At 44.0% G+C, this 17,533-nt stretch overlaps 1 protein-coding gene across 11 annotated transcripts in view; it reads right to left on the bottom strand.

The window, feature by feature from the left end:
* Positions 1 to 496: 496 nt before the first annotated feature.
* Positions 497 to 17,533, bottom strand: part of brca2 (BRCA2 DNA repair associated) — a 69,160-nt gene continuing 52,123 nt past the window's right edge. For 8 of the 11 annotated variants that reach the window (XM_020047982.2, XM_034288072.1, XM_020047975.2 and 5 more), the window contains exons 25-28: positions 9,346 to 9,484; positions 2,449 to 2,717; positions 1,335 to 1,457; positions 497 to 1,178 (exon numbers count right to left, since the gene is read on the bottom strand). In XM_020047982.2, the coding sequence (XP_019903541.2) occupies positions 798 to 1,178; positions 1,335 to 1,457; positions 2,449 to 2,717; positions 9,346 to 9,484 (912 nt within the window). In that variant the 3' untranslated portion in view covers positions 497 to 797. Of the gene's footprint in view, positions 1,179 to 1,334; positions 1,458 to 2,448; positions 2,718 to 9,345; positions 9,485 to 17,533 lie in introns of those variants that run through there. The other 3 variants (XM_020047996.2, XM_020047993.2, XM_020047998.2) reach the window with 3 other exon arrangements.

The raw sequence follows: 17,533 nt of genomic DNA, 5'->3' as shown, positions 1-17,533 counted from the left end.
TAAGAACAGCAAATGTATGCATCTCTGCCTTTATAGTTTGTCAGTTCCAAAGCCATTTTAAACACAGAAGCAGCATATCACTGTTCTTTTTCAAGAAAACAACCCTTGTATTTGCAGTTTGTTGCACTTGCTAGTGTCACTACTTTTGTCTGAAAAGACAAGATGCACCAAATCTTACCTAGAATAAATTTGCCTGTGATAGCTATCTGTAAAAGTTTCCTTACAAGCCAGAATTTTCAACACAACTACATGGTTGCACTCACACAGCAGTTCCAAGACTGCAAAGTGTAGACAAATCCTCCTAACCATGTAAACACTTGCAAGATTTTAGTTAGCTTGAATGGTGATGAGCATGTCAATTTGTAAGTCAGATTAATTATTATTTTCCTGCTAAATAAACATCACAATTGGATAAGTTACAATATCATTTTACTCAGCATTCAGAAAAACAGGGTTAAAGACAGACAATGTTAAAGTTTTGTTTTTAATTGTTTTTACTTGTATGTACACATCACCACATTTGTGATAAGACCAAAAATAATTTTTTTTCAGCCTGATGTTGGGAATAACTCCATATATGTTAACTTTTTTCAAAAAAAAAAGTTTTCAGAAACATTTTTTTCAGTTAAAATTCAACCTAGCAACAACCGGAAGTTGGACAACTATGTACTGTACACTTTGACACAAGGCACTATAACTTTCCAGATGGATACAACTAAACATTTTGGCTTAAAGAATGTGTTGTTCAATGAAACCTTCAAAGTAATACTTTCATCAAGGCCAATACGCTCACTCTGTCAAGTGTCTGTCTGTACACCATCGTGTAGGGCCTGAGTGTCAATCATGGCCAACTCTTCATCATCCACCCACTCATCCTCAAAAGGTTTAAAGACAGATCGAGGAGTGGGGGCCTGAGCTGTCTTTAGGATCCGGGGGGTCTCTGCTCTGCGAGGGGGGTTAAAGGTTTTGCTAATCCGTGGCGAGAGTAAGGCCATGGTACCCAGGGGGGAGAGTGGAGGGTGAGTGGGGATGCACAGGTAGTCCAGACCCCTTTTCCTTTTCAAGGTTTTTGAGTCTTTGTTGTTATCTCCCCCTGAAAAGCAGGTGGGTGGATTTCTGCCAACCCTGTTCAGAGGGGTAAAGGGGCCAGTGTTTTGTACAAACCGATGGGGTGTAATCTGGAAGACAACAATTATTTTTAATGTACTTGTGTGGTGTGATTTAATATGTAATGGTGACATGCCTGGATTACTGATTTATATGGTATTGTATGAGTACATAGTTGATTATATGTTTTTTTATGTACACAGAACAGTGGTCTGAAAATTACTCACAGTCCTTGTATCTGGTTTGGCATCCGCTTTCAAGCCTAGAGTCCTTGGTGGCAGAGCAAGAGACGGAACATGGCCTAACTTGGATAACTTCTCCTCTGCAATCCTGAAGAAGTTTTCCTGTTCCTATTAACACAACACAAAAATGTACACCCAATCACATTGGTTTGTTTCAAATATCCTTAAATTAGACAAAACATATTTTGATAATGATGCAGCGCATCACTGACACATCAAGTCTTGATTCCAAATTTCAACCCAGTCTGACTGAAGTGTAAATGTTGAGGCTTGTATCTAAGTAACAATACCACATAATTGATGACGTTTGAAACTTCAGTCGTAACAAAAAATATGTAGTGCACTCCAAACTGTCTTTCCAACCAGGGATAGGCTTTCTTTTCAATGAGCAAGCTGCTTTGTCTGTGTTCATTTGAAAGATGTCTTATTTCGTTATAAAGTCAACCTAGTACAACGAATCAATTGCAAAACTAGTTTACATTTACGAAAGTAGTTAACAGTATATCAGTAAGAATTTACTGGCGCTTTCTGCCACGGAAATTAATTTTTAAATTTGCATATAATGCACCTAAACAAAAACAAATAAGGTAAGCTGGTAGTTAGAAAAACAATCTCACATCAGTCACAGCGTTGAATCCAGTCTTAGGTTAAGTTAAAGCAGAAGTCAAATATTTGTATTTATTTATTTTGTATTTCACAGCATAAATAATAACATGGATGCAAATATTTTTTTAATAACTGAATCTGGAGGTAAAAGTAATTCTGAAAAACAAGTGAATTAATCTAAACTATCATCAAACTATTTGCTTGGAAGAGGTCAAACCCACTCAGCCAAAATATAAACAAGGGGAATATAAGCATTTAATAAGCCATAAGGCATATTTATGGTGTCACCACTGCACAGTAAGTTCACAAAGAATGGCACAATATACTGAAAGCCCTATATACTTCAGAAAGCCTTGATTTCCCTGCATATATATTTTGACCCAACAAGAATTAGGTAGCCAATTTCCCTATATTTCGCCTTAACCATTACTACCTCATTCCCGGTTGGATGAAGACATCATGAAACATTCAAACACCCTCAATCCCGAGCTACCTGCACACGTTTCCTGAGTTTAGCAGCTGCCTCCTTTAAATGTGGCTCCTTGGGGTTGGTGGAGAACATGGCCAGATCGCTGGCATACAGGCTTGGAATGGAGCTGCAGATAGGGGAGGAGTGCTGGGTACGGTGCTGAAGGTTAGTGAGGGCCACCAGGGCCCGAGGCTTCACCAGCTCCTCCAAGCCCTGTTGGGCCAGACTGCTAAAGCAGCGTACTTTGACAAAGTCCAGCTGGTCATCCACTAGATAAACCACTGGAGAGTAACCTGCAAGCACAGTATGTCAAAAACAGCTAGACATATCCACATGATGTCCTGTGTATGGCCTGACTGAGTTCAATACAACACAATGTCCAGCTATGTTTAAATATTTGCTGTATTCATATCTTTATTTTGTATACCTATATTGCAATGTTGTGGGTAAGTTATGTATGCCTACTAGCCTACACATTTGTTCCAGAGCTGAATTTAAATACTGTATTGTGTTTCCATTACTTGAATTTAGGTATTCACTAAAACACATTAGGCTAGTAATTGGTATCAGCCAATTATAAGCAAATACACTGCTCGAAAAAATTAAGGGAACACTTAAATCACATCAGGTCTCGATAAAGGAAATATATTAAAGATCAAAATCTTTACTGTACATTGTGTAATTCATTGAGAACAAAATGATGGTCAATGGAAGAAAATAATCGAAATCCCAGGCTGTTCCAACTGCATGAATTACATCACGGCACTAATAACGTGACTCAGTAGAGTACGGCTCCCACGTGCCTGTATGCACTTCCAACAACTTCTGGGAATGCTCCTGATGAGGCAGCGGATGGTGTCCTGGGGGATCTCATCACAGACCTGGATCAGGGTGTCAACAAGCTCCTGGAGAGTCTGTAGCGTTACTTAGCGGAGTCAGATGCACTGATACATAATGTACCAGTGGTTTTCGATTGGATTCAGGTCTGGGGAACGTGAGGGCCGGTCAATGGCATCAATGCCTTCGTCATCCAGGACCCGCCTACATACTCTGGCCACATGAGGCCTTGTCTTGCACCAGGAGGAACCCAGGGCACACTGCACCAGAGTAAGGTCTGATGATGCGTCTGACGTTGGCTAGCACGTGGAGGTGTGTGACCACTCTGGCAGTGCTCCTCCTGTACCTCCTTACACAAAGGAGCAGATACCGGTCCTGCTGCTGGGTTGATGCCCTTCAACGGCCCTGTCCAGCTCTCCTCGTGTAATGGCCCGTATCCTGGCATCTCCTCCATGCTCTTGAGACTGTACTAGGAGACACAGCAAACATTCTTGCAACGGCATGTACGAATGTGCCATCCTGGAGGAACTGGACCCCCTGTGCAAACTGAATGGGCTGCAGCTACCGCCTCATGCTACCAGTAGTGACAAGGACACTAGCAAAACACAAAACTAGAGAAGAATCTGTCAGGAAAGATAAAGAGGGAGAAATTGTCTGTGGCCACCACCGGCAAAACTATTCCCTTTTTTTTGGGTTGTCTTGCTGTTGCCTATCCAGTGCACCGGTTGTCACGTTCATTTGCACCAAAACAAGAGATATCTATTAACAATCGCTTATGCTTTCTAACTGGACAAATGTATATGCCTGAAGTTTAAATGACTTGGTGTTATACTGTGATGATTATGTGCTCCCTTAATTTTTCTGTGCAGTGTATATACATAAACCGTTCAAAGGTTTGGGGTCACATAGAAATGTCCTTGTTTTCAAAAGGCAATTTTTTTGTACATTAAATAACATCAAATTGATCAGAAACACAGAGTAGACATTATTAATATTAGTTGGAAACAGCTGATTCCTAATGGAATATCTACATAAATGTACAGAGACCCATTATCAGCAACCATCATCTGTGTTCCAACAGCATGTTGTGTTTATCACTTTAAAATGCTAAGTGATCATTAGAGAACCCTTTGCAGATGTTAGCACTGCTGAAAACTGTTGTGCTGATTAAAGAAGCAATAAATAAGCCTTTTTTCGACTAGTTGAGTATTTGGAGCATCAGCAATTGTGGGTTCGATTACAGGCTAAAAATGGCCAGAAAAAAAGAACCTCATTTTGGAACTCATCAGTAATTTTCTTTTCAGAAAAATGAAGGCTATTCCATGCGTGAAATTGCCAAGAGACTGAACATCTCACAACGCTGTGTACTACTCCCTTAACAGAAGAGCAAACTGGCTCTAACAAGAATAGAAAAAGGAGTGGGAGGCCCCGGTGCACGGGTGAGTAAGAGGACTAATACATGTGTCCAGTTTGGGAAACAGACGCCCCACAGGACCTCAACTGGCAGCTTCATTGCATAGTACCCACAAAACAACAGTCTCAATGTCAACCGTGAAGAGGTGACTCCTGGATGCTGGCCTTCTAGGCAGAGTTACAAAAAAACATCTCTCAGACTGGCCAATAAAAAAAGATTAAAATGGGCAAAATAACACACACACACACACACACACACACACACACACACACACACACACACACACACTGGACAGAGGAAGATTGGAAAAAGTGTTATGGACAAATCTAACTTTTAGGTGTCTGGATCACAAAGAACATTTGTTAGACGCAGACCAAATGAAAAGATGCATCTTTGACCATACGGTAGGTAAAAAGTACCCATCAGGCCAATCAAACTTGTGGGAGGTGCGGACTGTTACGCAGGCGACTGGGGTTTGATCCTCACCATGGACCTAAACAAATTAGACATTAGGATTTGTTCAGGATAGACTAGCACTTTGAGTTATATTACGATGGACGAACTGCACCAGCGACTAACATATTGCTCTCATTTTTTATTTACATAGCATAGTTCAAATGGCATAGTGGCGAGCTATTGAAGTGTCTATTTGTTTTCTAAAGAAACAAACCAGTCATGGAGTGATTTGAGTCATTGTTTTCATTATAGATACTTTATAGCTATTTGCTAACCTTCCCCTATATAGTGTAGTAGTAAGAGACTTGGACTGTCATGTTGGGGACCGGGACCTGATCATCACCATCATCGGCTAATTGGTTTGACAATGCAAGTAAACAGACACCACATCTCTACACAGGTATCACATGCAACAACAACCGCTGTTTAAAATAGCGTTGTGGTTAAAGAAACAGTCTGTCGCATAGGACACAGCGGATCGGTTCCAGCAAGGGCAACAACATTCCTTCCTTTTGATCACGGCCTGGCAGAACAAGGCTTGCCTGTTCTCTCGTTCGTACACTTCTCCCCCCTCTAGTCATGTGCCCTATTTTTGCCGGACTGCGTAAGCAGAGCCGGCCTAGAAGAGCAAATGTCACTGACTGACAGACTGACCCTTGTTAAATAACGTAGTGGTTAGAGACGTGGACTACGGAACAACCGGTCCCACATTCGCCTCCCGTCATTGAAACATATTATGCCTCAGGATGTATTCAGGACAGACAAAAGCTTCGCTAGTTACAACCTGCTGTAGCTATGTAATTGGAAGACTAAAATAAAACCATTTTGGTGGATATCAGGCTTGCTGAACTAGGCTTGCCATGTTTGTTTTGTAATTACACTCTGTAAGATTAGTTGCTAAAATAATACCTTATTTACTACATATGTTGAGTCTATAATGTACAATTACAGAACGAAAATATGTTTATATTATCATATTTATTATTTCCATATTGTTTGTACTTAATTTTGAATGACTGAATTTGCATTTGTTGAAAATAGGATTATCACAAGCAATTTGTAGGTATTTTGCACCACTTGAAGAATAATGAAATTGCTAACAATCCCCATAACTACAAAGAGAAAAAATATTTTGAAGTGTGTGCCAATTAACTGAAATTGCAAACCTGAACTTTTTCATGTCCTTACATAATCAGACCTATTATGAAGACATTCCAAATTGAGCTTAGATGCATCATGTGTCCTTTGATCATCCTAGAGTTCTCTACAACTTGACTGGAGGGACAAGTCTGTGAATGTCCTTGAGTGGCTCAGCAAAAGTCCACATTTGAAGCCAATTGAACATCTGGGAGGATGTTCCCAATAGTGCTGTGCAGATACAATAATTTAATGTAGAATTGCAATTTTTCTTTTCACAATATGGTATCGATACTCTGATCTCTAGAATCGATATTGTGACTGCACAGTGGAGTTCACTCACATCAGAACATGATGTGTTTTTAAACAATCTTGACACTCAGAAGTAATTCTTATGTAGCAGTTTTTTCAGTATGTAGTTTTAATTTCTCTAAATAAATATAATACAGAGCTAAAAGTTGATCTATGCAACAATTTTGCATAGCTTAAGTTTCCAAAATTACACACTGCTGCCTAAGTTATTTTTTATTTATTTTTATTTATTAAAATGATGATATAAGGTTGCTTGAGGTTTTGCTAAGAATGTACTTTTCAGAATTTTACACAGTTAAAGCCTTTGTGTTTACTGGTTAAACTGTTCTGAAGGTCAATCCTTATTATTCAAGTTCTAAGTAATTTCAAATTGACATCATTAGAGTCCATTGGAGGTGAACCTGTCAATGTATTTCAAGGCCTATCTTCAAACTCAGTGCCTTTTTGTTGACATCAAAAGAAATCTGCCAAGGAAAAAAGTGGAAGTAGCAGTTTCCGTACGCAATGCATTCCCAACGACAGCCGATAAGGCAGGGTCATTTTAAAAAGTGACCGAACATCTACAGAAAACATGCTCTTAAGTCCCTGCAGTCTCAGTTCCAAAGTGTTACGCTGCTATATTACGTTGCTGGGGGATATGAGGAAAGCCCTTTAACTTTTCTCAGTCTCCTCCAGTTTTAAATTTTAGGAGATGATGAGGTCCTGGTCCACACCTGCGGAGTACCTGGTTTGGGGGGCCCGTTGCTGTCCCTGTCCACCTGGTCATACTTTTGATCTAGTCTAGAATCAAATAGGCTCTGGATTTAGCCCAGAGAAATGTATTTATTATTCTAATTGGACTCTTAATATCTCACCCGGCACAGCCAGAAGAGGACTGGTCACCCCTCTGAGCCTGGGTCCTCTCTAGGTTTCTCCCTAAAATTCTGCATTCTTAGGGAGTTTTTCCTAGCCATTGAAATCCAACACTATTGTGGTTTGCTCCTTGGAGTTTAAGGCGAGGTGTCTCAGTAAAGCACTTTGTGAAAACTGCTGTTGTAAAAAGGGCTTTATAAATACATTTGATTGATTGCAGCATGTGGCATGTATTGAGGCCAAACGAGCTGCACCAATGAACGTCTCATCTCATCTCCATCCGCTAATCCGTATCTGGTCGCTGGGGCAGCAGCTCCAGCAGGGGACCCCAAACTTCCCTTTCCCAAGACACATTTTCCAGCTCTGACTGGGGGATCCCGAGGCGTTCCCAGGCCAGTGTCAAAATATAATCTCTTCACCTAGTCCTGGGCCTACCCCAAGGTCTCCTCCCTGCTGGACGTGCCTGGAACACCTCCCTAGGGAGACGTCTTGGGGGCATCCTTACCAGACGCCCAAACCACCTCAACTGGCTCCTTTCGATGCAAAGGAGCAGCGGCTCTAATCAGAGTTCCTCACGGATGGCTGAGCTTCTCACCCTATCCCTAAGGGAGAAGCCAGCCACCCTTCTGAGAAAACCCTTTTTAGCCGCTTGTACTTGCGATCTAGTTCTTTCGGTCATGACCCAGCCTTCATGACCATAGGTGAGGGTAGGAACGAAAATTGACCGGTATATCGAGAGCTTTGTCTTCCGGCTCAGCTCTCTTTTCTTCACAACGGTGCAGTAAAGCGAATGCAATATCGCCCCCGCTGCTCCGATTCTCCGGCCAATCTCCCGCTCCATTGTCCCCTCACTCGCGAACAAGACCCTGAGATACTTGAACTCCTTTACTTGGGGTAACACCTCATTCCCTACCCGGAAGAGGCACTCCATCGGTTTCCTGCTGAGAACCATGGCCTCAGATTTAGAGGTGCTAATCCTCATCCCAACCACTTCGCACTCGGCTGCGAACCGGTCCAGTGAGTGCTGAAGGTCACAGACTGTTGATGCCATCAGGACCACATCATCTGCAAAAAGCAGCGATGAGATCCCCAATGAACGTCTGCCTGCTCCAAACGAATGAGATGGCGTGTAACCAAATTGAAAGTTATTACAACCACCTACCATGTTGTGAAGAGGGAAAGTCCATGTATCATATGCAAATCAATATTCTGATTTGGTATTTACAAACAATATCTATCTGTAAAATATAATTCTATTGTGTTTTGTTTTTAAAATTCAGTTCGGGACAGTAAAAATCAGTCTGGGCAATTAGATTTCTAACTGACCTAAGACAGGGAATTCTTACTAGGATTAAATATCAGGAATTGTGAACAACAGAGTTTAAATGTTTTTGGCAAGGTGTATGTAAACTTCTGACCTCAAATGTATTTAGTTGTGGCCAACCATCCATCAGAAAAGCCAACGTTCCCAAGTCCCCACCTGATCCCAATTCTAACCACATTTTAGCCTAAACATAAAAGGAGTTTAAACAAGATAAGCAATTCATTATTTTAATTGTTTAACAGCACCGTTTAACGGTTAAACAATTAAAATAATGAATAGTTTAATTTTCTGTAGTTATAATAGCAATTTTATACATTTATTTTAGTGGGCAGGCCAGCTCAGCTTTTAAACCAGACACAAAGCTGAACCTTTTTCAGGTCAGCTGAAACTACTACACCATGCAGTCGGAAAAACTTCCAACATTAAACTAGATGTCCGTTTTCAAATACTGCTGGTGGAGAGTCATTGTCAGATTAATAGAAACTGTTCAACAACCAAATTGAGAAGTAAACAATTTTAAAAAATTGCAAAAATGAAATGTCATTTTTGGTGCCAACATTTATTTAAAGTGGTGTATGCTTATGTGTACCTTGTCTTTCTGTGATCAAGATGATGTAGCCCACCAAGTCCAGCTCTCCACACAGTGGTTGAAAGTCCGGGTTCAGGAGACTGCAGAAGGCAACCACCTCTCTGGCCTGAAAACACTCACATAACCACTCTGCAGAAGCCTGTGCAGTAGAGACAAAGATAACAGCATGAGGCAACTGATCTCATCAACTTCAAGTGTCAAGTAACAAGAAAAGCAGGCTGCTAGGGATTCCAATCGAAGAAGATGTGCAAGTAAGTCCATGTCTCTAACCATTATGCTACTGAATGATGAATAGTTACTAGGCAGAATTTCAGAATAATTAAAGATTATAACACTGATCCGCTAACCTGCGGATCCAGCACTGTTTGTCTGGACCTCAAATCTTTAAGCCATGCCTTTCTGTTAAATACATTCTGCAGTTAGTCAGGGCAGACTGGAACATAAACCTAGCTCATAACTTTTAACCCAAGTATAAAAGAGTGATGTCACCATGTTAGGTATATCATTTGAAATTAAATCTCAAGATAATCATATTTGTACCAGAGGAACAAAACAAAACACTAATTTCAGGGGAAAAAATACTATTTTGAGGGGGTAAAAATACTATTGAGGCCACAAAATACTGCAAAACAGATTGGATACAGCTTACGCTAAACTGACACACTCAAGTCTTTTCAATTGTCATGACTAGAAGGGATACAGGTCACGTAAAAATGCCATTGCTCTTGGGTGAGTTTAAAGCATGTCTAGCTACATGCCCCTCCACTAATACTGGCACCCTTAGCAAATATGAAAGGGCTGTGAAAAACAAAAAAAATTCTCCTCTTGACCTTTATTCAAAATATTAACAATTTATAACCTTTAAAGTGAAGTAAAACTATTGAAAGTCAAAAGAAGTTATTTAATCATTCATTTTGATTGAAGTAAAATAATTGAAAAAAGTTTCCAAAAATGCCCCAATCATTGGCAGCCCCTTCATATTTTACCTTTTAAAATTCACCTGAGTGATTAAGAACACTTAAGTGGTAAGCCATGACTTCCTATTTCACTGCAGGATAAATATGTGATGACACACATTCCCATAGTCATCCATCACCATGGAAAAGACCAGAGAATACAGATATTACAGCTGTGCTCATAAATTTGCATAACCTGGCAGAAATGATGCACTTTTGGCACAGATTTTGAAAATATGACTGAACATGCAAAAAAAAAGGATAGTGATCAAATGAAGCTATTTATTATCAACGTTGTTTGGCTCCTTTTTAAAGAATAATGATAACAGAAATCACCCTATATGACCATGATCAAAAGTTTACATACCCAAGACTGTTTGGCCTTGATACAGAGACACAAAGGGAAAAAACAGGTGAAAATGGCAGTCAAAGGTGAATTTCCCACACCTGTGTTCATTTGCAATTAGTATCTGTGTATAAATAGTCAATGGGTTTGTTAGCTCTCACATGGCTACACAAAGCAGGCCTGGGGGAGCAGAAAAGAACCGTCAAAAGACCTGTGTAACAAGGTAATGGAACTTTAAAAATGGAAAAGGATAAAAAAAGATATCCAAAGCCTTGCAAATGCTACTCAGTCCTGTTCAATCACTTGAAAATTCAGGGATCTCTTGATACTAAGCCAAAAGGTCAGAAAGACCAAGAAAGATTTCAGACAAAACTGCCAGAAGAATTGTACAGGATACAAAAAAAAAAAAACACAGGTAACCTCAGGGGAAATACAGGCTGCTCTGGGAAAAGACGGCGTGGTTGTTTCAAGGAGCACAATACGACGATACTTGACAAAAATGAGCTGCATGGTCGAGTTGCCAGAAAGAAACGTTTACTGCGCCAAAGCTACAAAAAGCCTGGTTACAATACACCCGACAACACCTCACAGCTTCTGGCACACTGTATTTTGGCGTGACGAGATCAAAATAAAGCTTTATGATCACAGCCTTTATTGAACAGAATACCATCCCCACAGTGAGTGGGGGGGGGGGGTGAGCTCTAAATATATTTAAATTTATGGCAAGATGAATGCAGCATGTCATCGGAAAATACTGGCAGAAAATTTGCATTCTTCTGCACGAAAGCTGCGCATGGGACGCTCTTGGACTTTCCAGCACGACAATGACCCTAAGCACAAAGCCAAGTTCACCCTCCAGTGGTTACAGCAGAAAAGGTTCTTGAGTGGCCATCACAGTCTCCTGACCTTAAGATCATCTAGCCACTCTGGGGAGATCTCAAAAGTGCAGATCAAGCAAGACGACCAAAGACTTTGCATGATCTGGAGGCATTTTGCCAAGACGAATGAGCAGCTATACCACCTGGGCCTAATAGACAACTATTACAATGGACTGCACGCCGTCATTGATGCTAATGGGGGCAATACACAGTATTAAGAACTAAGGGTATGCAGACTTTTGAACAGGGGTCAGTTCATTCTTTTCTTTGTTGTCATGTTTTTTACATATATTACCAATACTCCAAGGGTCTGCAAACTTTTGAACACAACTGTATGTGCACATTTTTTTTCTTGGGCTGCAAAAATCAGGAAAGAAACTGTTCCTGAGCCTGCTGATGCGGGAACAAAGAGACCTGTAACTGTGCCTGATGGTAGGAGGGCAAACAGTTTGTGGCATGATGATCTTGTGCACCCTGCGCAGACACCGCTTGTGCTGGAGGTCTACAATGGCTGAAAGCTGGGCAACAGTGATCTGCTGGGCGGTTGTTACCATCTGTTGCAGGGCCTTCCGGTCGGCTTTGGAGCAACCACTAAACCACACATTGGTTCAGTTAGCCAGAATGCTCTCGATTGTGCAGCAAAATAAGTTCACAAGGATCTTGGAGGACAGACAGGGTTTCTTCAGCTACGTCAAAAAGTACAGGCACTGCTGCACCTTTTTGACCAGGGCTGAGGTGTTGAGAGTCCTTGGAGATGTGAAGCTGGATACACCCAGGAATTTGAAGCGGGATACACGCAAACCCCCCTTAATGATGAAAAAAATATTGAGTACCGTGACGTCGCCCGGTATGGCGCAGACGGGGCCCCACCCTGGAGCCAGGCCCGGGGTTGGGGCTCGTATGCGAGCGCCTGGTGGCCGGGCCTTCCCCCATGGGGCCCGGCCGGGCTCAGCCCGAACGGGCGACGTGGGGCCGCCCTCCCGTGGGCTCACCACCCACAGGAGGGACCATAAGGGGCCGGTGCGAAGAGGATCGGGCGGCAGTCGAAGGCAGGGGCCTAGACAACCCGATCTCTGGACACGGAAACTAGCTCTAGGGACGTGGAATGTCACCTCGCTGGCGGGGAAGGAGCCTGAGCTAGTGCGTGAGGTTGAGAGGTCCCGATTAGAGGTAGTCGGGATCACCTCTACGCACGGCTTGGGCTCTGGAACCACACTCCTTGAGAGAGGATGGACTCTTCACCACTCTGGAGTTGCCCATGGTGAGAGGCGGCGGGCTGGTGTGGGTTTGCTTATAGCTCCCCAGCTCTGCCGCCATGTGTTGGAGTCTACCCCGGTGAACGAGAGGGTCGTTTCCCTGCGCCTACGGGTCGGGGATAGGTCTCTCACTGTTGTTTGTGCCTACGGGCCGAACGGCAGTGCAGAGTACCCGACCTTCTTGGAGTCTCTGGGAGGGGTGCTGGAAAGTGCTCCGACTGGGGACTCTATTGTTCTACTGGGGGACTTCAACGCCCACGTGGGCAACGACAGTGACACCTGGAGGGGCGTGATTGGGAGGAACGGCCCCCCTGATCTGAACCCGAGTGGTGTTCAGTTATTGGACTTCTGTGCTAGTCACAGTTTGTCCATAACGAACACCATGTTCAAGCATAAGGGTGTCCATCAGTGCACGTGGCACCAGGACACCCTAGGCCGCAGGTCGATGATCGACTTTGTTGTCGTCTCATCTGACCTGCGGCCGTATGTCTTGGACACTCGGGTGAAGAGAGGGGCGGAGCTGTCAACTGATCACCACCTGGTGGTGAGTTGGATCCGATGGCGGGGGAGAAAGCTGGACAGACTCGGCAGGCCCAAGTGTACTGTAAGGGTCTGCTGGGAACGTCTGGCCGAGTCTCCTGTCAGAGAGATCTTTAACTCCCACCTCCGGCAGAGCTTCGACTGGATCCCGAGGGAGGTTGGAGATATTGAGTCCGAGTGGACCATGTTCTCCACCGCCATTGTCGAAGCGGCCGCTCGGAGCTGTGGCCGTAAGGTCTCCGGTGCCTGTCGAGGCGGCAATCCCCGAACCCGGTGGTGGACACCGGAAGTAAGGGATGCCGTCAAGCTGAAGAAGGAGTCCTATCAGGCCTGGTTGGCTTGTGGGATGAGATCCGCCCTGAGTACCTCAAGTCTCTGGATGTTGTGGGGCTGTCTTGGCTGACACGCCTGTGCAACATCGCGTGGCAGTCGGGGACAGTGCCTCTGGGATGGCAGACCGGGGTGGTGGTCCCTCTTTATAAGAAGGGGGACCGGAGGGTGTGTTCCAACTATAGGGGGATCACACTTCTCAGCCTCCCCGGGAAAGTCTATGCCAGGGTTCTGGAGAGGAGAATACGGCCGATAGTAGAACCTCGGATTCAGGAGGAACAGTGTGGTTTTCGTCCAGGCCGCGGAACACTGGATCAGCTCTATACCCTCTACAGGGTGATGGAGGGTTCATGGGAGTTTGCCCAACCAGTCCACATGTGTTTTGTGGATTTGGAGAAGGCATTCGACTGTGTCCCTCGTGGCATCCTGTGGAGGGTGCTTCGGGAATATGGGGTCCTGGGTCCTTTGCTAAGGGCTGTCAGGTCCCTGTACGACCGAAGCAGGAGCTTGGTCCGCATTGCCGGCAGTAAGTCAGACTTGTTCCCTGTGCATGTTGGACTCCGGCAGGGCTGCCCTTTGTCACCGGTTCTGTTCGTAATTTTTATGGACAGAATTTCTAGGCGCAGCCAGGGGCCGGAGGGTGTCAGGTTTGGGGACCACACGATTTCGTCTCTGCTCTTTGCGGATGATGTTGTCGTGTTGGCCCCTTCAAGCCAGGACCTTCAGCATGCACTTGGACGGTTTGCAGCAGAGTGTGAAGCGGTGGGGATGAAAATCAGTACCTCCAAATCCAAGGCCATGGTCATCAGTCGGAAAAGGGTGGCTTGCCCACTTCAGGTTGGTGGAGAGTGCCTGCCTCAAGTGGAGGAGTTTAAGTATCTAGGGGTCCTGTTCACGAGTGAGGGAAGGATGGAACGGGAGATTGACAGACGGATCGGTGCAGCTTCTGCAGTAATGCGGTCGATGTATCGGTCTGTCGTGGTGAAGAAAGAGCTGAGCCGTAAGGCGAAGCTCTCGATTTACCGGTCAATCTACGTTCCTACTCTCACCTATGGTCATGAGCTTTGGGTCATGACCGAAAGGACAAGATCCCGGATACAGGCGGCCAAAATGAGCTTTCTCCGCAGGGTGGCTGGGCGATCCCTTAGAGATAGGGTGAGAAGCTCGGTCACCCGGGAGGAGCTCAGAGTAGAGCCGCTGCTCCTCCACATCGAGAGGGGTCAGCTGAGGTGGCTTGGGCATCTGTTTCGGATGCCTCCGGAACGCCTTCCTGGGAAGGTGTTCCGGTCCCGTCCCACCGGGAAGAGACCCCGGGGAAGACCTAGGACACGCTGGAGGGACTATGTCTCCCGGCTGGCCTGGGAACGCCTCGGTGTCCCCCCGGAAGAGCTGGAGGAAGTGTCTGGGGAGAGGGAAGTCTGGGCATCCCTGCTTAGACTGCTGCCCCCGCGACCCGGCCCCGGATTAAGCGGAAGATGATGCGATGCGATACACGCTCCACCTCAGTCACAGTCGTGAGTGAAAAGGGTGTACAGCAGATATTAAATCAAAACCTGACTGCCTCTGCCACACAGATTAAACTGGGCCATGGTTGGATCTTCCAGCAGGACAAGGATCCAAAGCACACCTCAAAATTATTAAAATGGTTCACTGACCACAGAATCAAGGTTTTGCCATGGCCATCCAAGTCCCCAGACCTAAACCCCAAAGAAATCCTGTGAGATGAGCTGAAGAAACCAACAAAAAAACAGAACTCAGATTCTGAAAGATCTGAAAAGGTTCTGTATGGAGGAACGGTCCCAGATGCCTTATCATGTGTTCTCCAACCTCATTACATGAGAAGACTCAGAACTGTAATTTTGGTAAAGTCGGGTTGCACAAAATATTAAATGAAGGGATATCAAAAATTGTAGAACACATGAGAAATATACAGGTGCTGGTCATAAAATTAGACTATCATCAAAAAGTTGATTTATTTCAGTAATTCCATTCAAAAAGTGAAACTTGTATCATGTATACATTCATTCCACATAAACTGATATAATTCAAGTGTTTATTTCTTTTAATTTTGATGATAACTGACAACTAATGAAAACTCCAAATTAAGTATCTCAGAAAATCTGAATATTGTGAAAAGGTTCAATATTGAAGACACCTGGTGCCACACTCTAATCCGCTAATTAACCCAAAGCACCTGCAAAGGCCTTTAAATGATCTCTCAGTCTAGTTCTGTAGGCAACACAATCATGGGGAAGACTGCAGACTTGACAGCTGTCCAAAAGATGACCATTGACACCATGCACAAGGAGGGCAAGACAAAAGGTCATTGCTAAAGAGGCTGGCTGTTCACAGAGCTCTGTGTCTAAGCACATTAATAGAGAGGCGAAGGGAAGGAAGGGATGTGGTAGAAAAAAAGTGTACAAGCAATAGGGATAACCGCACCCTGGAGAGGATTGTGAAACAAAACCCATTCAAAAATGTGGGGGAGATTCACAAAGAGTGGACTGCAGCTGGAGTCAGTGCTTCCAGAACCACTACGCACAGACGTATGCAAGACATGGGTTTCAGCTGTCGCATTCTGTGTGTCAAGCCTCTCTTGAACAAGACACAGCGTCAGAAGCGTCTCGCCTGGGCTAAAGACAAAAAGGACTGGACTGCTGCTGAGTTATGTTCTCTGATGAAAGTACATTTTGCATTTCTTTTGGAAATCAAGGTCTCAAAGTCTGGAGGAAGAGAGGCACAGAATCCACATTGCTTGAAGTCCAGTGTAAAGTTTCCATAGTCAGTGATGCTTTGGGGTGGCATGTCATCTGCTGGTGTTGGTCCACTGTGTTTTCTGAGGTCCAAGGTCAACGCAGCCGTCTACCAGGAAGTTTTAGAGTAGTTCTTGCTGCTGACCAACTTTATGGAGATGCAGATTTCATTTTCCAACAGGACTTGGCACCTGCACACAGTGCCAAAGCTACCAGTACCTGGTTTAAGGACCATGGTATCCCTGTTCTTAATTGGCCAGCAAACCCGCCTGACCTTAACCCTATAGAAAATCTATGGGGTATTGTGAAGAGGAAGATGCGATACACCAGACCCAACAATGCAGAAGAGCTGAAGGCCACTATCAGAGCAACCTGGGCTCTCATAACACCTGAGCAGTGCCACAGACAGATCGACTCCATGCCACACCACATTGCTGCAGTAATTCAGGCAAAAGGAGCCCCAACTAAGTATTGAGTGCTGTACATGCTCATACTTTTCATGTTCATACTTTTCAGTCGGCCAACATTTCTAAAAATCCTTTTTTTGTATAGGTCTTAAGTAATATTCAAATGTTCTGAGACACTGAATTTGGGATTTTCATTAGTTGTCAGTTATAATCATCACAATTAAAAGAAAAATATTTGAAATATATCAGTGTGTGTAATGAATAAATATAATATACGTTTCACTTCTTGAATAGAATTACTGAAATAAATCAACTTTTTGATGATATTCTAATTTTATGACCAGCACCTGAATTTGTTTTATGTTAAGAATTTATTAGCACCTCTAAATCTGAGGCCATGGATCTCAGCAGGAAACCGATGGAGTGCCTCCTCCGGGTAGGGAATGAGGTGTTACCCCAAGTAAAGCAGTTCAAGTATCTCAGGGTCTTGTTCGCGAGTGAGGGGACAATGGAGCAGGAGATTGGCCGGAGAATCAGAGCAACATTGCATTCGCTTTATCGCATCGTTGTGAAGAAAAGAGAGCTGAGCCAGAAGGCAAAGCTCTCGATATACCGGTCAATTTTCCTTCCTACCCTCACCAATGGTCATGAAGGCTGGGTCATGACCGAAAGAACAAGATCGCGAGTACAAGCGGCTGAAATGGGTTCTCAGAAGGGTGGCT

This window comes from Esox lucius, chromosome 1 (genome assembly GCF_011004845.1).
Source record: "Esox lucius isolate fEsoLuc1 chromosome 1, fEsoLuc1.pri, whole genome shotgun sequence".
NCBI lineage: Eukaryota > Metazoa > Chordata > Actinopteri > Esociformes > Esocidae > Esox > Esox lucius.
This window is presented reverse-complemented; position numbering and strand designations above follow the sequence as displayed.